The sequence below is a fragment of the Mustela putorius genome, unplaced genomic scaffold (genome assembly GCF_011764305.1).
Source record: "Mustela putorius furo isolate JIRA1106 unplaced genomic scaffold, ASM1176430v1.1 tig00000461_pilon_pilon_pilon, whole genome shotgun sequence".
NCBI classification, from domain to species: domain Eukaryota; kingdom Metazoa; phylum Chordata; class Mammalia; order Carnivora; family Mustelidae; genus Mustela; species Mustela putorius.
In genome coordinates, this window is record NW_025421390.1 from 2,949,177 (window position 1) to 2,974,350 (window position 25,174).

Consider the following 25,174-nt stretch of genomic DNA (forward strand, 5'->3'; position numbering starts at 1 on the left):
TTCTGGTTTAATGATTCATATCATTAAGTGGAATGTAGATTTTAGGGGGAAGTTGGAGTTGGGAAGACACATCGGTGGTGATTTTCTGGTGTGGATGAGAAAAGATTAGCACCAGTACTAGAACTTAGATATGAAGAAGCTAAGACTCTAGAAATGTTTCAGAAAGATAAGACTCTAGAAATTTGCTGGGTTTTATATGGGTGGTAAGAAAAGAGGAAGTCATACCTATCTTTCTAGTTTGAGTTTTAAGGTGTAGGGCACAACTGAAATCAAGAAGAGCAGGCAGAGGAATGAAATAGTAGGAGTGACTTGATTGATGAGACAGTGACTAGTGAGAATGCTGAGGAAGCTGGGTTGGGGCATAGAGATAATTAGTTGGTTTATGGATTGCAATATGCCTATGTGATATTAGAAGAAAAACTAAATATTGACAGTACTAGAGACAAAATCTGGACTGATTCAGGTTAGTCTTCATTTATTGCTCTTTAGTTAGTGTATTTCTTTTTATTTTATTATTGCGTTATGTTAGTCACCATAAAATACATCATTAGTTTTTGATGCAGTGTTCCAAGATTCATTGTTTATGTATAACACCCAGTGCCCTATGACCTGGCAATTGCACTACTGGGTATTTACCCCGAAGATACAGATGTAGTAAATAGAAGGGCCTTATGTACCCCAGTGTTCATAGCAGCAATGTCCACAATAGCCAAAGTGGAAAGAGCTGAGATGCCCTTCAACAGATGAATGGATAAAGAAGATATGGTCCATATATACAATGGAATATTATGCCTCTATCAGAAAGGATGAATACCCAACTTTTGCATCAACGTGGACAGGACTGGAGGAGATTACGCTGAGTGAAATAAGTCAAGCAGAGAAATTCAATTACCATATGGTTTCATTTACTTGTAGAGGATAAGGAATAACATGGAGGACATTAGGAGAAGGAAAGGAAAAGTGAATTGGGAGAAATCCAAAGAGAGACGAAGCATGAGAGACTGTGGACTTTGAAACTGGGGGTTTTAGAGGGAAAGGGAGTAGGGGGATGGGTGAGCCTGGCGGTGGGTATTAAGGAGGGCACGGATTGCAGTTAGTGTGCTTCTTAAAGTTAATTTGCAGTTGCAGTAACTCTGTAGCATTTGGTTTGCCTGCCCTTTTCAAAGTTGTTCATCCATGGCTTAACATGCCTAGACAACTTTGAGTGTTACCTAATGTTTGGTACAAATCTAGCTTATTGTATTGCTGGTGCAAATGAAATTAATCAGTTGTAGCAGATTGGTTATTGTGGAGACTTGATTGTTAGTAACACTTGATGATAAGCGTGTCAGGGATCCCTGAGACCACCCTCAAGTTCAATGAACTGCTAGAAAAAGTCACAGAAAACTGTTACACTCATGCTTATCATTTATTACAGCAAAAGGATACAGATTCATTTAGGAAAGACTTCAAGTTTTTTTCCTTCCTATATAGGGAAAATCCCAGCCCTTCCCATCTGTGTGTTCATCCTCTGTATGTTCTCCTTTACTACTCACATGGACTGCTTCCTTCCGACAAGTCTGGTTGCCAGATGTATAGGGGTTTTCCCCACAACAAAAGGCAAATCTCTGTGATACCATCTGGGTACCCTATAATTTAATTTGATTGTGACACGGTCTACCTAGAAAGAGTATCCGATCCCACAGGTTAAGCATTCATTTCTCTCAGGTCCCCCACCCCCACCCCAGCACTCACACTTCAGATGCTAGTTGCAAGCCCAGATTGTCACCTGTGCTTCTGACTAACTGGCTATAGATAGGAAGTTCCAACAACCCTGTCCTTGAGTTCAGTTAGGTTAATTTGTTAAAGTGGCCCACAGAACTCAGGGTAACACATTCACTGGTTTATTAAAGGAGATGATAAAGGATACAGGTGAAGAGATACAAAGAGCAAGATCTAGGAGGTCCCTAAGGGCAGGAGCTCTATCCAGGAAGCTCACTGAATTTTGTACTATTGGGATTTTTATGCAGGTTTCTTCATTAGGCGTGATCCATTATTAACTCAATTTCCAGCCCCTCTCCCCTCTCTGGATAGGGCTGAAAACTCCAAATTTCTAATCAGGGCTTGGTCTTTCTGGCAACCAGTATCCATCCAAGAGCCTACCCAGAGTCATCTAAATAGAACAAAAGATGCTCCTAGTTCTCTTACTACTTAGGAGTTTATAAGAGTTTAGGAGTCCTGTGTCAGGGACAGGGTCAAAGTCAGATACTAGAACAAGAGGTGTTCCTATTGCTCTTACTGCATCAGAAATTAGTTTTAGGAGCTCTGTGCCAGGACACAGTGCCAGGGATAGTCACTTATATATATAAATATATTTATACTGTATATGTATGTGTATGGGGGTATGTGTATGTGTGTGTATATATATATATATATATATCTTAGTGTGTGTGTGTGTGTGTATATATATATATATATATATATATATATATATCTTAGTATTTCACAAGATTAAAATCAACAAAGGCAAAAGGCAGAGGGCAGAGTTTAGGAGAAACCAGTTACAAGCTTCCAGTTCTCCTCCCCCAGTAGAGTTGTAAGGACAGTGCTATATTTTCCCAGTAGCCATGAGTGACACATATGAACACATGAAATACTGCTAACGAGGAATCTCCTGAACTGTGGTGTGCAGGGTATTTATTGGGGGGTCAGTCATATAAGCATGAACAGCCTGCATTACTGTCTTTACCTACTCAGTCTCCATCCCCTCTAGAGGACAAACTGATACAGTGTCGCTCACAACTTCAAACTAAAAGAGATATTCAACATAAAATCACATCGTTACATAAACTATTTGCCCAAGATCTCAGGTATACAGTGTAATCAGACAGGATAATCCAAGAGTGTAGAGGTTATCTCAAAGGAGCTAATCAAGGGCAGGTCCTTCTTTGGAATGTGTAGGATGTGAGTACCCCTAGTCTTCTAAGTTACCCATTGCTGCATATAAGGATAAAGTAGAAGTACACACTTGTAACCCAAGTTAGCTCTGAAGCATGTGTGAATTTGACATTCCGTAGACATTCCACGGATACCTAATCTTCTAGGAAATGCTATACATGTTAATAGCAGTCTTCTGTAACAGTGCCTAACAGGACATTTTTTGTTAGCATATTTATTGGAGGTGACAAAGATCAGTGAAGGTCTTTGAGCTGAGCTTATTCTTATTGGAAGACTTGGAGTTGCTGGAGATTTTTGTTTGGTTCATATGCCAGTTTTCAAGATTATTATCTCAGAACCATGTAGGGTTGTCAGTCTTTTGCATTTGTGCATATATGCCCTCTATTGTGTGTCTAGAGATCAGCTTTCTAGCAGTCTTGAGTATCTGATATACTAGCTGAAGTAAAAACTTTTAAAGCTTTTCTAGCAGAGAAAAAACAGGCATGCATAGTGAAAAATAAAGTAGCCCAGGATTACTGAAGACTTTGTTGGCACATCATTAATCAAATGATTAGCTGGAAGAATATACTCATTGACTAGTAGTCACTGTAAAACCCAGATAGTTTAGCATTGAAATCAAGAAAAAGGGAAAACCGAGAAAAAAGAATAGTAGGGGGGAAGGTGTAAGATAACAGAAGCAGCTTTCATGGGAAAAGGCAACAAAAAGTAAAATTACAAGCATCAGAGACATAGGGCACTCGTTGTTAGCCTGTAAGGGCAGGAGCTCTATCCAGGAAAAAAGCAAACTTTGATGAAAACAGAAGCTAGGGGTGCCTGGGTGGCTCAGTGGGTTAAGCCGCTGCCTTCGGCTCAGGTCATGATCTCAGGGTCCTGGGATCGAGTCCCGCATTGGGCTCTCTGCTTAGCAGGGAGCCTGCTTCCCCCTCTCTCTCTCTGCCTGCCTCTCCATCTACTTGTGATTTCTCTCTGTCAAATAAATAAATAAAATCTTAAAAAAAAAAAAAAAAAAAAAAAAGAATGGGTATTGAGGGATACCTGGCTGGCTCAGTGGCTTAAAGCCTCTGCCTTCGGCTCAGGTCATGATCCCAGAGTCCTGGGATCGAGCCCCACATTGGCCTCTCTGCTCAGCAGGGAGCCCGCCTCTCTGCCTAATTGTGATCTCTCTCTGTCAAATAAATAAATAAAAATCTTTAAAAAGAATGGGTATTGAGGGGCATCTGGGTGGCTCAGTCAGTTAAGTTTCTAACTCTTGATTTCTACTCTGGTCTTGATCTCAGGGTTTTGAGACTGAGGTCTGAGTCATACTCCCCACTGGGTCTGGAGCCTGCCTAAATTTCTCTCTTTCCCTCTCCCCCTCATACCCCCTTAAAACAAGGAATGGGTGTTGAATTTTTCAGTGTCTGTGGAGATAACCAGGGTTTTTCTCCTTAAATTGGTTAATGTGACATATTGATGATATTTCTAAAATTGAACCATCTTTGCATTTCTTTTTTTTTTTTCTTTTTTTAATACTGATTGATTGGTTGATTTTAGGCAGCTAGGAGAACATGGTGGGGGAGGGACAGAGGGAGAGAGAGAGAAGATCCCAAGTGGACTCCCCACTGAGCATGGAGTGCCATGCAGGGCTTGATCTCATGACTGCAAGATCATGACCTGAGCTGAAACCAAGAGTCAGATGTTCAACCAACTGAGCCACCCAGGCGACCCTTTGCATTTCTTAAACAATTCCACCTGATCATCATACGTTGCTTTCTTAGTGTGGTTTGGGATCCTGTTTGCTAATGTTTTATTTAGAATTTTTGTACCAGTATTCACGTAAGTGATACCAGTCTGTAGTTTTACTTTTGTGCTATCTTTATGAGGCATTAATATCATGTTTTTATTGCTTTTTATTGAAGTTTAGGTATTAACATTATGGTACTTTATTTTTTTATGCTCTACAACAATTTATATAACATTGGGTCTATCTGATCTTTGAAGAATGGTAGTGTTGCCCTTGAAACTTTTGGGTCTTAGTACTTTGTGGGTTAATTCCTTGATGATTTTCTTTATCTTTGCTATGGAAATTATCTTGCTTAAACTGTCTCTCTTTTCTGAGGTCAATTTTTTGTAAACTGTTATCCTAGGAAATTAATTCATTTCATCTAGATTTTTAACTTTACTTCTATGCACTATTTATTGTTCTTTTATTTTTAGCCTTTTTGAATTACTTAATTTTAGATGTGTCTCTTGTACACAGCATAGAACTGGGTTCTGTTTTGGGAGCCAATTTAAGAATCTTTTTATTGTTTATAGGTGAGTTAATCCTATTCATATTGTTTGATATGTTTAGTTTCAACTCTGTCACATTATTTTGTATAGTATTTAATGTGTGTTTGATTTTTTATTTAGTATGCTTTTTTTCTTATTTTGGTATTTAGAAAACTTTGTTTTTGTTCTAATGTTACCTTCATACTTAGACCTTTAAAATGCCCTTTTCTTCTACTATCTGATTTGACAGTTTTTGGTGGGTTTTTTTCTTTTTTTTTTTTTTTTAAGATTTTATTTATTTATTTGACAGACAGAGATCACAGGTAGGCAGAGAGAGAGGAAGGGAAGCAGGCTCCCTGCTGAGCAGAAAACCCGACGCGGCTGAATCCCAGGACCCTGGGATCATGACCTGAGCCGAAGGTAGAGGCCTTAACCCACTGAGCCACCCAGGCGCCCCTGATTTGACAGTTTTAAATAGTATTTTTTGACTCCTGTCTAATACCTATACAATAATTGAAGAGCTTATTCTGCTTTCTTTTCTCTTGCCCCATTCTCCCCTTTTTGAATCTGCTTATCTTTTGCCAAATTTAGGAAATTTTATGCCATTATTTCTTTAAATATTTTTCAGCTCCACTTCTCTTGGGACTCTTTTTTTTTTTTTTTTTTTTTTTTTAAGATACATTTATCCAGGTCATGATCAGACTCTTACATTTAGCAATCAGCAGCATGGGTACAAAAAAAAAAAAAAAAAACTACATTAAAACCCTCTGTTGGAATACTTTACAATTTCCACAGAACAGAAACTGCAATAACCTGTTATACAATTAGTCACAAATACAGTCCTTGCCCCCTGGTATTGTCTAAAACAGGTCTTCTTTGTAGTAGCTAGGCCCTGCCACCACTGTGCTTGGGTGAGTTCACAAATCTGTTGTAACCTGTAGCTTCCTTGTCACTTTTCTGGCTTTCCTCTCCTGCTAAGCTTTGTTTCCTGGCAGTTATTAAAACCTTCTGCCACTGCCGTAGCTGCTGCTGCTGCTGCTGCTGGAACCACCATAGCCACCTTGTTTTGTGGTTTGGCAGCGTTTTGGCCTCCACTGGCGTTAGGGGCCAGAGCTTCTGCCTCCAAAATTTCCTCCTTTCATGGGTCCAAAATTTGAGGATTGATTGCTGTGATTGCCAAAATCATTCTAGCTTCCGCCACCTCCATAGTTGCTTCCATCGTTACCAAATCTGTTACAGCCATCACCACCGCCACCGTATCCACCACCACCTTGACTGCCACCAAAGCCACCTTGACCAGTCAAGTTCCCTCCACTACCAAAGTTGTCATTCCCACCAAATCCACCTCCACAATCACCTCCAAAGTTTCTAGAACCACTTCAGCTTCTTTGGCTGGATGAAGCACTAGCCAGCCATCTCTTGCTTTAGATAGGGCTTTCCTTACTTCACAGTTGTAGCCATTCACAGTATGGTATTTTTGAATGACAGTCTTGTCTACAGAGTCATGGTCTACAGAGTCAAATGTTACAAAAGCAAAACCCCTCTTTTTGCCACTGCCTCGGTCAGTCATGATCTCAATCACTTCAATTTTCCCACACTGTTCAAAAGAATCTCTTAGATGATATTCTTCAGTGTCTTCTTTAATGCCATCAACAAAAATCTTTTTCACAGTTTAGTGGGCACCAGGTCTTTGAGAATCTTGAGATAGCCCTCTTTGGTTCCACAACTCTTCCATCCATCATGTGTGGCCTTGCGTTCATGGCTGCATCCACCTTCTCTACAGGGGCATATGTGACAAACCCAAAGCCTCTGGAGCACGTGGTATTTGGATCTCTCAACACCACAGAGTCCGTAAGCATTACCCATTGCTCAGAATGGCTCCTCAAACTCATTGGTTATTTGAAAGTTCAAACCTCCAATGAAGAACTTCCACAGCTGTTCAGGCTCTCTGGGAGGCACTGACTTAGACAGGATGGCAGTGGGAAGGGAACTTTAATGATGCTTACTCGGTGGTGCACTGGCAGAAAGTTCTCTTGGGACTCTTGATGGCACAATGTTCGATCTTTTGTTACTGTTCTACAATGCTCATGAAGTTTGTTTTTCCTGTTACTCAGATTGGGTGATTTGTATTGATCTATCTTTGAATTTGTTGATTTTTTTTTCCTTTTCTCCATTTTACTAGTGAGTCATTCCAGTGAGTTCTAAGTTTGGATTACTGATTTTTTCAGCTTAAAATTTTCTGTTTGAGTCTTCCTTACATCTTTTATTTCTTTGCTAAGATTTCCTATATTTGTTTGTTTTAAATATATTTGTAATTGCTCACTGATGTATTTTTATGATAGTTCTTTGAAAATCTTTGTCAGATAATTTCAGTATCTGTGTCATCTCGGTATTGAGATGTGTTGACGGTCTTTTCCCTTTTGAGTCGAGATGTTCCTGGTTCTTGGTATGACAATGTAAGCCTGCACATTTTGGGTGTTATGTTATATGACTCTGGTTTCTGTATAAATCTTGTTACCTGTTACTGCCAGACTGCGTAGTAGACAGGCTTTGCCCATACACACAACATCTGCAGACACCCTTCAGTAGGGTGGCCTTAGTGCTAGGTGGGATTGTAGGTGCGTTCAACTCTCAGGCATAGCTCCCTTCTGGCCTTCCATTTTTGAAGTTGCAATATTTCTATTTTTGCAGAACATACACCATTTGTAAATTATTCTTCCACTCCTATCCCATGTTTATTTTAGTTTGTGATTTACAATGAAATATTTCTTCAGGCATCTCTTAGTTGAATGAAGCTCATCCTCTGGTATAGAAGGCATCAGCATATTTTTCTGAAAAGAACAGATAGTAAATATCGGAGGCTCTTGGAACCACATGGTCTCTGTCCCACTAGTGTGACATAGTTTTACCTAGAATATATTGCTTTTAAACACTTAACTCTCTCTCCCTCTTCTCTTCTCTGAAATCTTACATAGGCTTGGGGCAGGAGGCCCAAACAAAAACTAGATTTTAATTTTTTCTTTTCTTACAGGTAATTTGAAATTTGTAGTATTCTCTGACTCCTAGTAATGCTGAAGGTGTGGACTGTATTTGTTTATTTGTATGTTTTTAAGATTTCATTATTTATTTATTGAGAGAGAGAGGGAGCATGCAAGCAGGGGGAAGAGGCAGAGGGAGAAGCAGACTCCCCACTAAGTAGGGAGCCTGATGTGGGGCTCAATCCCAGGGGTCTGAGATCGTGACCTGAGCTGAGGGCAGATTGTTATCCAAGTCAGGTGCCCAGGTGACCCCACCCAGACGCCCCTCTGCCTGTTTTCCAATTCATCTGTCTGATATATAAATGCAGAAGTTAGTGTAGACGTTGTCTCAGACTTGTCTCATTTTTGTGGAGAATGGTCTGAGGTAGGCATTGAGAGAGTTCTCTGCTGCTGAGTAGATTTATCAGGTAAGCAGATGTTTTTGCCACCAAACTAAAAAATAAAGTGTAATTACTTTTTATGTTACCACCTCTGAGGTATGTTAATGTATTTTAAGCATTCAAACAAATACCTAAACTGGTAATTCTTTCTTACTTTCTTTAGATTCTTGTAGATACTGTTTGGGCTCTGTCATACCTGACAGATGGAGGTAATGAGCAGATACAGATGGTTATTGATTCAGGGGTTGTGCCATTTCTTGTGCCCCTTCTGAGCCACCAGGAAGTGAAAGTTCAAGTAAGTATCTTATTTTTCCTACTTGTATAGAATTGTGTTTTTTATATAACCTGTTAACTTGAACAACCAGGCTCCATATTTCTGTTTAAGGTATGTACAAGATCTGCACATATCTTCCATATTTCTCCTCTGTTTTACTGAACCTGATTTTGTTGGTTTCCAAATCTTTATCTCACCCAGATTCTTTGCAGTGTTTCAGAATGACAATAGCCAATTGTGCTCGAGGTCTTAGCTCCCCTAAGAACTACCTTCAAGCATTCCATTGCCATTTTAACCTGACAAAATTAAAATGTATCATCTTCTCCCACAAACCTGCTCCTCTTTTTTTTTTTTTTTAAAGATTTTATTTATTTATTTGACAGAGAGAGATCACAAGTAGGCAGAGAGGCAGGCAGAGAGAGAGAGAGGAGGAAGCAGACTCCCTGCCGAGCAGAGAGCCCGATGTGGGGCTTGATTCCAGGACCCTGAGATCATGACCTGAGCCGAAGGCAGCGGCTTAACCCACTGAGCCACCCAGGCGCCCTTTGCTCCTCTTTTTTATATCCCCTTTCAGTAGACCACATAGTCCAAGCTTGAAACCTTGATGCCTCCTTTCATTTCCCCGCCATACAGAGTCCTGTTAATTCTTATTATATAGCTTTCAAATCTGTCTGTCCCTTATCTATCTATAGCCACTGATTTAGTTCAAGACTCTTTTTTTTTCCCCACCAAATAATTGCAACAGCATCCTAACTGCATTTCCTTATCTCTCATTTCTCCTCACTTTAATTAGGGGTGGGTGCCTGATAGAGGTACTCATTCCACTTCTGCCAAAGTGACTGTCTAGATGGAAATATGTGCCCATTACAGGCCTTTATTAAACTATTTCTGTGGTACTAATTAAGTAATAATTTTAAAAATAGCTGCTGTTAAAATGAAACTTTACTTTTTAAATTTTCATTTCTTTTTAGTATTTGAATCTTTTCAGCAGTTTTTCACACAATTTTTCTGTACATTTCCATTTTTTACAAGACTTGTTTAAAATTCAAAATTGCCTCTCAGTTCTACATAGTACTTTGTCTAAGAATACATTAAGGGCCAATCATTTACCCCTTGCATTTTTACATTTTCTCAGGATTGTGAAAAATAAAGAACCCACTTCATCATAAACAAATAAATTTATAGTGTTTTTTATCTCCACCTAGACAGCAGCACTCAGAGCAGTTGGCAACATAGTGACTGGTACTGATGAGCAGACCCAGGTTGTTCTCAACTGCGATGTCCTGTCACACTTCCCAAATCTCTTATCACATCCAAAAGAGAAGATAAATAAGGTAAGACATATAATTGCCTCACTGGTTCATTTCTTTCTCTCTGTATATTTCATTTTTAACTGTTCCTTGCTTTCTGTTGATATTTGTTTGATCATGATTGTCTTCAATACCACTATAGTTAAGATGAGAATTATTTCAAATCACCCCTGCAGTTATTTTGTTGTAAGTGCTCCCCTGATAAAATAACCAGTGTTTTTATTAAAATAGATTGGGCAGTAGCAAGAGTCAGTAAAGTAGTAGCCACTAAGCGAGAATACATACAAAATCTCTCATTGGATGGCTGGTATCTTTTATAAACAGAGAGATCATAATTTAATCTCCCTGTGAAATTAGGTTGGACCAAAAGAAGCAGTGCTTAAGTTAAAGGATCAAAAAGTCTTTTTTAAAATCTCAGAGTTGAAATACAAACTTAATTGTTAATTGCTAAATATATACTTAAGTACTTAATTCCTTTTATGTCTGCCTTATTTCACATTGCATAATTTTTTTAAGGTCCATCCATGTTGGAGCATGTATCAGAACTTCGTTTCTTTTTATAGCTGAACAAATATTCCACTGTACATACATATATACCACATTCTGTTTATCCATTCATCTGTTGATGGACATTTGGAGTTTTTCTACCTTTTGGCTGTTGTGAATAATGTTGCAATGAACACTGGCAAGCAAGTGTCTATTTGGGTCCCTGCTTTCAGTTCTCTTGGGTATATATCTAGGAGTAGAACTGCCCAGTCATATGGTGACTCTATGTTTAGCTTTTTGAGGAACTGCCAAATTGTTTTCCATAGAGGCTGTACCATTTTACGTTTCCACAAGCACTGTATGAGGGTTCCAATTCCTTTTTTTAAATTATTATTATAGCCACCCTAGTAGCTGTGAAATGATGTCTTGTGGTTTTGATTTGCATTTAGTCTGATGTAGTTTTATCTTCCTGAAATGCCACCATCCCCCAAACCATCATAACTGATCATTTCTTCTGTGTCATAGCTATATTTATATAGTTACCCAACTATAATTTGACAGTTGGATTCTTAAGAAAAGTATGTTGTCAAAAAGCGTATTTTATGAATACATTTGTTCCAATGAAGGGAAAGAAGCCAGAGTCTTTTAGACTCTGAGCCAGTTATTTTTACTGTAGAAATTTCAATAATATAGGTGATTTTTACAGCTAAAATGTATTCCATAATTGGAAACAGAGCTGAGAAGTGAGGAAGCCGGACAGAAGTGGGTGCAGAGAAGTTCTGGCCTGTGATCGATATGCTCTAAGTGAAGGTATCATGGGGGAAAGAAAAATGGTTCATATAGTTACCTACTCAGCCTCAGCAGCCAGTTAGTCTCCTCAGAAGTTTTTCAACTTGAGCATTTGTGTTATTTGCACTTGAGATAAAACTCTATTGTATTCCCTCAGCATTTTTAAAAAAAGATTTGTTTATTTGAGAGAGCACACACGAGTGAGTGCGGTGTGGTGGCAGCAGGGGCGTGAGAGGCCAAGGGAGGGAGAGAATCCCAGACTCCCCTCTGAGTGCAGAGCCTAACATGAGGCTCAATCCCAGGACCCTGAAATCATGACCTGAGCCCAAATCAGGAGTCAGACACCTAACCACCTAAGCCACCCAGGCGCCCCATATTCCCTCTGCATTTTAGTTTGAAATTTTTCAAATATATGGGAAATTTGTAAGAATAGTATCCCATATACTCTAAACACTGATTTACCAGTCCTTAACATCTTACCACAATTGGATGGCAAAATATTTATAGTGAACTTTTTTAATTGTAGAAGAAGAAACAACATTTGACACTGAAATTTAAATAGAACCTGCTGGTTTGTGACTTACAAATTCTTTAAGGTTATAATGAAATTTGTTATATAGACCCATTCCAGACTAATCGGGTACTTAATTTCTAAATATGTCTCCCAAGTAACTATTTTTATAATAAAACAATTCTCCTTTCCTAGAAGCTTTCACAGACTATTGGGAAATTGAGTCTTTTATTTATTTCTGTCCTTATCTTTTTAGAGGGACCTTAAGCACCAAAAAATGTAAGCTGCATGAGTTAGGGTTTTTGTTTGTTTTTTTCAATGCCGTATTGCCATTGCCTAAAATAGGGGTCTGTGGGGCGCCTGAGTGGCTCATTGGGTTAAGCCTCTGCCTTCTGCTCAGGTCATGGTCTCAGAGTCCTGGAATTGAGTCCCGCATCGGGCTCTCTGCTCAGCAGGGAGCTTGCTTACCCCTCTGCCTCTGCCTGCCTCTCTGCCTACTTGTGCGCGCTCTCTTGCTCTCTCTCTCTGTCAAATAAATAAATAAAATCTTTAAAAATAAAATAAAATAATTGGCCTGGCTCTTATAGGCATATGTTTTATTGGATAGATAAATGCTAGGTTATTGGGGTCCAAATATTATGGGTAGCAGTTTGGTTTATAACTTGTTGAAAATGAGAGATTATGTGTCACCTATTTGCTTTTTGGATACATTCCCCCTAATGGAACTCAAGAGATTTTGTTATAGTATATGTAAACTACATTAAAATAAAAATATAAATGCATTAAAAATAATTTTTCAAACAAACGTACCTTGTATTTTGTTCAATTATAGGAAGCAGTGTGGTTCCTTTCCAACATAACAGCAGGCAACCAGCAACAAGTTCAAGCTGTAATAGATGCCGGATTAATTCCTATGATTATTCATCAGCTTGCTAAGGTCAGTGGTATTATAAGTTTATCATGTACATTAATATATTATAACCAAGATTTTTCAAATAAAGAATTCGTGTAATCGTTTCTTTTTTAACCTTCAGGGGGACTTTGGAACACAAAAAGAAGCTGCTTGGGCAATTAGCAACCTAACGATAAGTGGCAGAAAAGATCAAGTGAGTATGGAGAAACTGTTAGGATTGTTAATACTGAAAAGTATACTGCTCTTTTATGTTTAGGAGCTGCGCATTGTTTATAAGTCCTATGCTGTGTTCTTTTGGGGGAAAAGATAATTATATGAATAAAAATGTTTCCTTTGTTGCCTAGGTTGAGTACCTTGTACAGCAGAATGTAATACCACCATTCTGTAATTTACTATCTGTGAAAGATTCTCAAGTTGTTCAGGTGGTCCTCGATGGTCTGAAAAACATTCTGATAATGGCTGGTGATGAAGCAAGCACAATAGCTGAAATCATAGAAGAATGTGGAGGTAAGAGCGGATTGAAGAAAAATAGTTGAGCACTGGAATGCTGAAACAGTAGTTCCTTTAAAGACAGCTAATTAGGAAGAAAACTGTCAGGAAACACTGCCGTTCCATCATCAAATATGTCGCTGTCCTTTGTTGCCATGTTAGCATTCCAGGAAGATTTTCCAGCAAGTGTTAATCCATACTTTGGAAAAACTGGTTGTGAAGGGCATTCTGTGCCTTCCTAGAGGTTTATGTTGCTTTTTAGGTAACATAAACACTCCTCTTGAAGCCATAGTGCCTGAGAGCAAATTCAAAGCTGGAGAACCACTATAGCAGAGAAACTTACAAGCTTTGTTAAACTTAGAGTCCGCCACACTGAAACACTTCTTTCATGTTACACCTAATATCATGTGATTCTGTGGACCATACTTTGTGAAATGCTGTTCTATATTGTTGGCAAAGGCTAATGATTCCAGAGTCATCTAGATATTTTATTTCAGTCTTAGATTGCTAGAGCTGCATGCTGAACTTACTACCACAGAAGTTACTTCGACATTTTAATGAGAAAACTGATTTCAAATTCTATATTAATTATTTCTCTGGTAATGACATATGAAATATATTTTTAAAAAGTTTTATTTTTAAAGGTACCTGTTCATTATGTACTAAATTGCCCAAACCTTAAATTAACTCATTCTGTTGTGATGTTTTATTTTCTATATCTTGTTATTACGTGTAGTTATACTACCCATTTTATTTTTTAAGAGAAAGCAAACGTAATAGCATCATAAAATATTCAGACTGAAAGTATTCTCTTAATAACAAGAAGAAATTATCCTAGAGATGTTAAGGAGTTTAATCTATGGTCATAGAAGTAGATCTTCATACTATTAATTCACTGTTCATTCTGGTTTTAAGATATTTTGAGATAATTTGAAATTAGCATTGTAGTCTAATACAGAACAATTTACCTCCAGAGAGTTTAAACTGCAGAATTGTAACTCTTCAGCTTTTTATCAATATCGTTGTTTTGTGCTTGGGTGAGTGCTGTGAAGTGTGTAAACCTGGTGATTCACAGACCTGCACCCCTGGGGATAAAAATATATGTTTATAAAAAATAAAAAATTAAAAAATATATATATATAGTTGTTTTGGTCTATGGGAGGTATAGTTATAGTTAGGATACACATTTACTTAGTATTTTATAATTATATAAACAACTTTACATCCATTATCTTTGTCACTTATAGTCCCATTTTTCTGGGTTTTATATTACTATGTAAAGAAAAAAATGCAACTATTTCAAAATAACCTAGCTAAAAAGACATCTCAAGGAAGAATACTGTTAAGGATTTAAATTTATAGACTTATGCATCTGATGCATGGAGTAAATATATTGAGAATAAAAATGAAAGCATTCTACAGTTCTGGAAAATTGTTTCCCAGTTTCATTATGGTTTTAGGAGATAAGGACCCTATTTAATTACTTCAAAATTTAAAGCTTTGTCTTCTGTTTATATGAGTCAATCATGAAGTTTCTGAAAACTTGTTATATAAAAGTAATAACATTTGGAAAACAAAGGGAAAGTTAAAAATTACTATATGAGATAGTGTGCTTCCACTAAAACAGTCTGGGGAGGCCTTGGTTCAAGGTCTGTCACTAACTTGCCACGCAGCCAGCAGTAAATCGCTTTACATCTCTGGACCATAGCTTTCTTGTCTGTCAGATGGAGTGCTTAGGTGTTTTCTTAAACCTTCTGCCTCAGATACAAGTGTACTTCAGGGGTTTGTAGAGAGGAAGAAATTAGTGAGATACAGGTCCTCCAACCAGAGAAGCTCAGAGTTTTATCTGTTTTTTAGAAAACTGTTATCTTTGGAGAGTGGTGGGAAGGTGTTCTGAGTTCTTTCATATTTTCCGTGGTGAAAATGAACAGTTTTTATTTGTGTCTGCTTAATTATTAGATATTTTTGTTTTTATCAGGCTTGGAGAAAATTGAAGTTTTACAGCAACATGAAAACGAAGACATATATAAATTAGCATTTGAAATCATAGATCAGTATTTCTCTGGTGATGATGTAAGTATGCATTATGCCTGGATGTACATTAAAACCTATACATACTGTAAGTTTGCTAAGAATTTTCCTTTTATTATTAATACGACAAGTTTATATTTCTATCAGATATTCTTGAGGTGGCATTCTCTAGTTATTTTTAATAATCTAAATTTTTAAAAAGTAATGATTGTTTTCCATCAGTGAGGTTTTTTTGTTTTTTTTTTTTAAGATTTTATTTATTTGACAGAGAGAGTGCAAAAGGGCGGGAGGGCCAGGGAGAGAAGAGAAGCAGACTCCCCACTGAGCAGGGAGCCTGACTCCCACTCAATCCCAAGACTCCAGGATCATGACCTGAGCCAAAGGTAGATGCTTAACCGACTGAGCCACCCAGAAGCCCATCAGTCAGCTTTAAAAAAAAAAAAAAATACTGTGTTTGAAACATCATTACAAGGTAAAAATACAAAAATAGGTCTTTGAGGGGCACCTGGCTGGCCCAGTCAGTAAATCATGAGACTCTTGATCTCAGGGTTGAAAGTTTGAGCCCCATAAAGATTACTTTTAAAAAAAAAACAAAAACCAAAAACACTTCTTGTTGCATTTGTAATCTATTAAATGGGAAGAAATAGTACAGTTGACTCTTGAACAAGTGTTTGAACTTCACAGGTCCACTTATAGGTAGTTTTTCTTTGGTTTTTGGTTTTTGTTCTTTTGTTGTTTTTTTTTTTTTAAGATTTTATTTCTTTATTTGACAGACAGAGATCACAAGGAGGCAGAGAGGCAGGCAGAGAGAGAGAGAGAGGAGGAAGCAGGCTCCCTGCTAAGCAGAGAGCCCGATGTGGGGCTTGATTCCAGGACACTGGGATCATGACCTGAGCCAAAGGCAGAGCTTTAACCCACTGAGCCACCCAGGCGCCCCTGGTTTTTGTTTTTTATGAATACAGTACAGTACTGTAAATGTATTTTGTGGAGCACTGGGTGACCCAGTCACTTAAGCATCTGACCACCTCAGGTCATGATTTTAGGGTCCTGGGATCGAGCCCCGTGTGGGCCTCCCCACTAAGTGGGGAGTCTGCTTGTCGCTCTTCCTCTCCCCCACTCATGGTCTCTCTCTCTTTCTCTCTCTCAAATAAATAAATAAAATCTTTCCAAAAAATATATTTTCTCCTTCTTAGAATTTTCTTAGTAATATTTTCTTTTCTCTAGCATACTTCATTATAAAAATACAGTATATAGGGGGTACCTGGGTGGCTCAGTGGGTTAAGCGTCTGCCTTCAGTTCAGGTCATGATCTCAGGGTCCTGGGATCAAGCCCCGCATCGGGCTCTCTGCTCAGCAGGGAGCCTGCTTCCCCCTCCCTCTTCTGCCTGCCTCTCTGCCTACTTGTGATCTCTGTCTGTCAAATAAATAAATAAAGTCTTTTAAAAAAATAAATCCCTTTAAAAATACAGCATATAATACATATAATATACAAAATATGTGCTAATCAACTGTTTATGTTTATCATTAAGGCTTCTAGTCAACAGTAGGCTTTCCATAGTTAAATTTTGGGGAGTCAGAAGTTATACTTGGATTTTTGACTTTGCATTGGGGAGAGCTTAGTGCCCCTTGCCCCCGTATTGTTCAAGGGTCAACTGTAATTATAGAAATGATGTGTGTTCAGATAGGTAAAATAAATCTACAGGTACAGAAGCTTAAGAATGGACTAGGGATGGGGAGGGGATAAAAAAAAATTGGAGCACTTTTTAAATGTTCAGTTTAATTAAATTGTTAAATTACTTGGGGCATCTGGATAGCTTGGTTGGTTGAGTGTCCAGCTCTTGGACTCTTGATTTTGGCTCAGGTAATGAGATTGAGACCCCCTTTGGGCTTAGAAGTCAGCAGGGAGTCCTGCTGGAGATTTTCTCTCCCTCTGCCCTCCCCTCCCCAACAGCTGGCACACCTGCACTCTCTCTAAAATAAATAAATCTTTAAAAAAAATAAATTGTTGGGGCACCTGGGTGACTCAGTGGGTTAAAGCCTCTACCTTCGGCTCAGGTCATGATCCCAGGATCCTGGGATCAAGCCCCGAATCGGGCTCTCTGCTCAGTGGGGAGCCTGCTTCCTCCTTTTTCTCTCTCTCTCTGCCTGCCTCTCTGCCTACTTGTGACCTCTGTCTGTCAAATAAATAAAATCTTTTAAATAAATAAATTGTTAAATTTCTTAATATTATTGATTTAAATATTTCTATTGATTGAAACATACAGAATGATTTTACAGCATTTGAATAGAACTCTCATAAGAAGTTCTGCTTATACTGTAACATGTAGTATCTTAACATAATAAGGACTTTTTGTTTTTTATAGATTGATGAAGATCCTAGCCTCATTCCTGAAGCAACACAAGGAGGTACTTACAATTTTGACCCAACAGCCAACCTTCAAACAAAAGAATTTAATTTTTAAGTTCAGTTGAGTGCAGCATCTTTCCCAATTCAATACGAAGCACCACCAGATGGCTACCAAATGACAAGAAGAAGAACAACAACAAAAGGCTCCAAACACACATGCCTCTTCGTTTTGATGCTTCTAAAGCAAGCCATGTCTCAGTCACTTTGCAGTTGCCAAAAGTTACTATCACATGGACTGTAAATGCATATGCATGATTTCCTAAACTGTTTTAGAATTCTCCTTAACAATCTCAACTACCCTATTTTTCCCTGTTCCCTGGTGCCACATGCTGACAACTGCAGTCTCCAGTTTAGAATATTCCATAGTGGTGGCATGTCAGCTGCCCACTTGATATTCCTTTGGAAAATGGTGCGCTGTGGATCAAGACACTTTGGTATGATGCATATACACGTTGGAAGACTTTAAAGAGGTGCAGTCTGATCTGAGCCTCCATCATTGTCCTCCACAAACATATTTTCATATTCTTTATGTGGAAGAATAGATTTTAAAGTACAAGCCAAATGATTTTCATTGGTGGAACTGACAAACAAAAAAGTAACTTAAAAAAAGAAACTTGGTTATTGATTAAACAGATAAGTTTTAAAAAAAACTGTGCTTCATCTACCAGTAATTGATGTGTTTATTATCTGCCTCAGAAGCCAGGGTTGGAGGAAGAACTTTAGCTATGGATGGTAATGCTTTCGCCATTATACCTAATTTTTGAGAACAGCAAGCCCTCTTTGACCACTCACTTCAGCCTGTGTGTTCCTGCTGTTTTGAAGTAATCAAATGCTGTGCATGGTATTTTACCTGAGCTGCAACCTGTTACGGACTTGAACTTCTGTTTAAGTTGAAAGCAAGAGTCCCTGACTATAAAGAAAAAAACAAATATAAAACAACAACAAAAAACAAAGGTCTGAAGTACCAATTGGTGATGTTTAAAAAAAAAAAAAAAATCTTGCTTTCAGCTTTCAGGAGTTAATATTTTTTGTTTTAAATTGATAATTGGATATGGTTGATTTATATTGGGTTTAAACTGTGGAGCTTTCATGTTTACTGTAATTTAGTCTTAAAATATTTTTTACTTAGTAACCAGTGCTTTTGATAATGTGGTTGGCAACAAACCAGCAACTATTTAGAAGTGTTATAAAACTTCATTCTTTGAGTATTGGGAAAGTTAATTCAGATCCTACTCTAAAAGCATATTTACATATTAAAAGATACAGACAAGGATCTGTGTAGAGAAATAATCTGCAGTTATTTGACATAAACCTGATTTGCAGTGATCTTTAAGCAATTCTGCAAAATTTGGTATTACTATGTAAAGTCCTTGCTTTCAGTAAATTGTCTGACCCAGTTATTAATGAAAGAATATGAATTTGAAAATTTTTAAACTGAATAATTTGTGCTGTCACAGAAATGGTTTTGTTGCTATTGTTTACTGGGTATAATTTCCCAATGCATTGATGTGAAGGGATAGAAAAATCTAAACTAATCTAGTATCCGATGGGGGGTGTATTTACTGTGATGAAGATGAGACAGATGCCATCAGAGCTTCGTGAATCAGCTGGGGTGTTTTCACTGATAAACAACACATAGCAGGTGTGCGTTCATTACAAATATATGTATCTGCCAAGGTGGAGCCACTTTAAAGAGTGAGTTTTGTCTTGTATCTAAAATGGATACAAGCGTATGTTTAAACTGCAAGATTTTTACTTGCTAGAGAATCTGTTTTAATATAGTGGTTTGGCCTCTGATTATTTATAGGTTTTATAAATTTTAGAATCAATTTCTCTTTAAGGTGGCTCAGATTTTTCAACTCTTGTGCACATAAAATTGAGTTGAAGTTCATTGTGCCTTTTTTCTTTATCCAAATTTTGAGTTAAAGCTTCATATGGTAACTGCATCCTGTTCAGACACTGTAGTCGAAATTTTTGAAACTATGTGGTGTTCACTAAAAGTAGGAATAACAAAGTCAAAGCTAATTAAGGTCACAAACTTCGGTGAAACCCTTAAAGTCCAAATCTTCTCAATATTGTGAATTGTACCCCTTCCAGTTTAGTTTCTTCTGGACTCTCCCTACTACTTACTGACAGTTACCTTTTAAATTTTGCACACATTGAGATTAAATTGGGCCTCTACTGTGCCGATTCCTATTTCCTCTTGTGTTTTAAGCGCGAACTAACATAAGACATTAGCATCAAGTAGTGCAGACATACGTATGCATTTGCTTGATTCAATTTGTTGTGACCTTATCAGTTTGGAATTGGAATTGCACCATTTCGTAGACAAAGGAAACTAAGTATATTGCTGCACTTTTAAGTTTTCAGAACAGTGTTGAAAAATTGCATTGTTTTTATTTTTTTTAAACTCAGTTAAAAAAAACTAAAACGTTCTTTCAAAAGAGGCATCTAAATGTGTTCCTAATTTTGTATATGGGCTTAGGTTTTGTAACCAATAAAAAAAGCTGCTATCAAATATGATAAAACATTGAAGAACTTATTTCTAAGAGTTTCTTAGTTTTGTAGTTTTGTTTTCTGCATGGTTAGATTGAAATTTGGAACTATTTTTCAAACAACCACAATGGGAGGCAAGTCATGCATTACTCTTCCGTCGTATTTTAATTTCTCTCTTCCATTATAACAAACCAAGACAATAACAGTGCTAGATTTCAGAGTATTTTGTGAAAAATAAGAAGTGCCCAAATCTTGATTATTTCCTGACTTGCTCTAACAGTACCCCAGGTGGCTTCAAACAGGAGGAACTTACTGTTGTCCAGTTCTGGAGGCCAGAAGTCGGAAATCAGGTGCAGGCTGGGACCCTCTCTGGAGGCTCTGGGGAGGACCCTTCTTTGTCTCTTTCCAGCTTCTGGGGTGCCGGGCAGTGCTGGGCGTTCCTCAGCTTGTAGTGGCATCCCTCCAGTCCCCGCTGTCGTCCTCGTCACGTGGCCTTCTCCCTGAGCACCTCAGGTTTAAATACCATGACTTAGGCCGTTTGAGAAAATGGTGTGATTACGATTTTCATGAACCAAACAACAAAATCAAACTTTATGGCCTGTCTAATCCTTGAGAACAAGTAACTGTGGAAGATAGGAATTGAAGTAAACTTGGAAGTTTTAACCTGTGAGATAGAGGTTGTGGCTCTAAATGAAATCTTGGATTAATTAAATGACTAAAGAACAACTGAACTTTTGAATATACAGATATTTTTACTTTAGTATGATGCCACTTCAATTTATTTTTGAAGGTCAGTGCGTATAAGTAAATAAATGTGATAGTTCTTCTATGTCATCTTGCCATGATTTCCTTCAGAAGAGTTGTCCTTTTTAGAGGATTATTTAATTATTACAAGTGAAAACTTATGAATGTCAGTTGTCTTAACAGTGATGGTTGTAACCCTAGTTGCACCAGGGGATTTCAATTAAATCTATTTGGAGAAAGGGAGTATAATTTCTGTACATTAAGCTGTAAGTCTTAAGGCGTATAACCCAAGGAGTGTTCTATATAACCCACCATTCTTTTGTCTGAAGTTTTTTTTGTTTTTTAAAGATTTTATTCATTTATTTGACAGAGATCACAAGTAGGCAGAGAGGCAGGCAGAGAGGAGGAAGCAGGCTCCTGGCTGAGCAGAGAGCCCCATGCGGGGGCTTGATCCCAAGACCCTGGGATCATGACCTGAGCCGAAGGCAGAGGCTTTAACCCACTGAGCCACCCAGGTGCCTCCATTTGTCTGAAGTTTTAAAGGGATGCTTTATGGTGTGCATAAAGCTAAAAAGTAGTACCAAAAGTACCATATAGAGGTAGACCTGTATCCGTCTGTCCTGTGTATAGCTGGGGCTCAGTATTATATTAAGAGAAAGTGTTTGGGAAAAGGGTTTGAGAATGTAGCCTGTTCACCTCCTTTAACCGCCTTATTTGTCCCTGAAACTCCTCAACTAACTTTGACCTTAATCAGGGTTTCTCAAACCCCACAATAGCAACATTTTAGGCTGGCTCATTCTTTGTTGTGGGGGGCTGTCCTTTGCATTGTAGGATGTTTAGCAGCATCTTTAGGCTGTGCCCACTAAGTAGTACCTCTGTATTCCCCAGTCGCCGTGACAACCAAAATTGTCTCCGGCATTGCCAAATGTCCATCCCTTGGTAGCCAAATTTGCCTGGGTGCAAACCACTGCCTAAGACGCGCCTTTTTGTTGTGTAAACAGTCCCGACTTTGCTCAGACGCATCAGCTAAAAAGAGAGGAGACAGCAATGTGCCTTTTCTTCATTCTCCATTTTAGGAGAAATCAGAGCCAGCCCTATCACCCACCTATAGGAACTCCTCGTAGTACTGAGCCCCATCTACTGCAAAGGACTTAGGATAGAAATGGGAATATGGAGGAACTACTAACTTTCTTGAATTTATCCCATGGCAAGAAAAAAAAGAAAGTGTGTGAAACAAGCAAATGTGTTAATTGCCCACAATTTTCACAACACTGCCCTGTAGCGGTGTTTTTCAGACATTTTTACGTGAGATATTTAAGTTCTCTGGGAAAGCTGGGGTGGGGCCAGAAAATTACAGCATAGTCTGAAAAGCTCTTCTTTGAAGCCCTGTGAGAGACTGGACCCATCAGGAAACCTACAAGTTTATTGAAAATGATCACAAGCAGTGGAACTATGAGTCGTGCTATAAAGGACGTGTTCTCGCAGGGAACCTCTACAACATCCCTCTTCCTTACCCTAACAAAATTGCCATCCACCTTCTTGAGTCCGTCTCTGTTGTCAAACTGGTACCCGGAGATAAATGGGGACTTGTGCCAAGTACCGTGCAAATCCACAAGATAAACACATCTTCATGGGACAGCAGATTTACTTGATGATAAGTAGAGCAGTTTTATGGTTATACAAGTCTAAGTGTTACAGAGTAAAGGACACCTTTTCTGTGACATTTTAAAGATAAAATCAGATTGTTGAGGAAGGCTGTTTTATGGAAACATTACTGCAGGAGTTGGGAGAGTTTGAGAAGCAATGATGAAATGCTCTTATGAGACCCTATTCTACTTTGCGGAATAGCTTTTTAGCTGTTACCAACTCTTCTTAATACTGAACAAAAGGTACTGCTCTTAAATGACCGTATTTATAAATAAAGTTTGTGTTATTCCTCGTTCCCAGAAGAGGCAGATCTGCATTTATCAGTTGCCTTCTTCAACCTGAACACCCCGTGCATTTCAGCCAGCTATGTATAAAGTCGTTCCTGGAACTGTTTCCTGTCACATGCATTCCAAAGACCCCAAGAATAATGTGATGGGACCAGTTTCTCAGTAAAATGGAATAGGAACATTCCATTATCTGGACACTTAATTCTATTAATGTGGAGGAGAGTTTTTCCATTATAATACCAGCTTCATCATAATTAGAAGTGATCAAATAACAGTCTCAGCTCCCCTTGTCATCAGCTGTCTTTTACTCAGTAGTTAGCATTTACACTTTCAAACCTAAATATAAGAATTTATAAATGCCATATTTCTGATTTCAGCCCAGATTCCTCATAATAAGATCAGATTCTGTTTATATGGATCCTTTCCATGTCATGTAGGAAGCACCATGGTAAGTTAAAGGGTGTGAAAGAAAGCAAGTACAGGGGCACCTGGGTGTCTCAGTTAAGTGTCTGCCTTTGGCTTGGGTCATAATCCCGGGGTCCTGAGAACGAGCCCTGGGTCAGGCTCGTCTCTTCTGCATGCTGCTCCCTCTGCTTGTGCTCTCTCTGTTAAATAAATAAAAACAAATCTTTGAAAAAATATATAACTAGAGCAAAAATAATGATGGGAAGCAGGATTACTAGGGACATGGGAGGGTCTAAAGAGGTTGGTAGGGGCCAGGTCCCACAGCTGGTAAGTCAGTCTGAGAGCAATGGGCAATCATCATTACTCATTATCGTTATCATTCCACAAGAATGATGACAGAAGAATCATGTGTAGTAACGATCATTGACTGATAAGGTAAGGATAGGAAATGTACTTGAGGTTAGTGATGTCTAGAGGTTACATTAGTGAGTGTGAAGCACTGAAGCAAGAGAGGGTGAACAGCTTGGTCCATGAAGTGGATGGGATCAAGAGGTACTTGGCAGCTAAAATAGGAGTTGGCGATGCCTTAGATCTGGAGTTTGAGGAGAGGGAAGTACTGAAGATGATTTACAGGTTTCTGGGTTGCAGTCACTGATGAGTGGAAGTAGCACAAGATAGGAACATGGCGAAAGACTCAGACATAAGGAATAGAAGGTGATGAGTTCAGGTTGGGTTGTGTTAAGACATCTAAATGACAGTCAAGTAGGGCAGTAGCAAATATTGCTCTGGGGCTTGGAGGAGAGAGCTGGGCTAGAGATTTGAATTCTCTGCCTGTTTTGGTGGTTATTAATGCAGGGGGTGATCATGAAACTGCCTGTGTCCAGCATTTGGAGTGAGAACAGGGCTTAGGACAGCATTGTGGAATTCCAACATTGAATGGGCATATGGTGGAGGATGAGCTTTCATTGGGAACAGAAGGTATAGATAGGGAAGTAAAAAGTAAGTGCTGTGTGTTTCCTCAGAAAATAGAAAAAAGAGATTCCAGGGTCCTGTGATGCTGTTGAGAAGTAAAGTGAGGACAGGAAATGTCCTTTGGGTTAGTCACCAGTCACCATAGTGTCACATAGATGTCACCAGTCACCATAGTGTGTATCACTGAGACAAGGGAGGAAACTAGAGTAGGAAGGACTGAGGAGCAGGGACACAACATGGAGACATTAAATCTAATCGGGTTTTTATTTTGCTCCAAAGGGGAGGGCAGAGCCACTAAAGGGTGATACAGGGAAATTGGTGGGGGAAATCCCATTGAGAAAGATGTTAACTCTACATGAGAAGAGTGATGAACATTTTTCCAAGTTACAGGAGAGAACCCAAAGTGTAGGTGGCAAGATTGGATATACTCACTTTTTCAGTCAACACTTACTTAATTGAGCAACTAGTATATGCCAAACTTTGTAACAGATGACAAGGATGGAGCAGCCAAGAAGCCAAACACAGTCCCTGGCCATGTGGAACTTATACTCTAGTGGCAAGAGACTAGCGATAAATGCGTAAATAATATAATTTATCTGGTGTTAAATGCTATATAAAATATTATATAGGGAGTAGCCAGGGGAGAAAGTCTTGAAATTGTGCTCAATGCCAGAAAGCATATTTTTAAATTGTCGTAAGAAACACATAACAAAATTTGCCATCTTAACCATATTTTAAGTGTATAGTTTGGTAGTGTTAAGTAATATTCACATTGTTGTGCAATCATACTCCATAACTTTTTCATCTTG

General features: G+C 38.4%; 1 protein-coding gene across 1 annotated transcript in view; it reads left to right on the forward strand.

The window, feature by feature from the left end:
* The window catches only part of KPNA3 (karyopherin subunit alpha 3), a 100,117-nt gene extending 79,775 nt beyond the window's left edge, over nt 1-20,342 (forward strand). Inside the window, exons 11-17 of the mRNA XM_045080577.1 lie at nt 8,769-8,900; nt 10,085-10,213; nt 12,808-12,912; nt 13,010-13,081; nt 13,233-13,395; nt 15,356-15,450; nt 17,771-20,342. Of these exons, the coding sequence (XP_044936512.1) occupies nt 8,769-8,900; nt 10,085-10,213; nt 12,808-12,912; nt 13,010-13,081; nt 13,233-13,395; nt 15,356-15,450; nt 17,771-17,869 (795 nt within the window). The 3' untranslated portion in view covers nt 17,870-20,342. The remainder of the gene's footprint in view (nt 1-8,768; nt 8,901-10,084; nt 10,214-12,807; nt 12,913-13,009; nt 13,082-13,232; nt 13,396-15,355; nt 15,451-17,770) is intronic.
* Nucleotides 20,343-25,174: the final 4,832 nt, after the last annotated feature.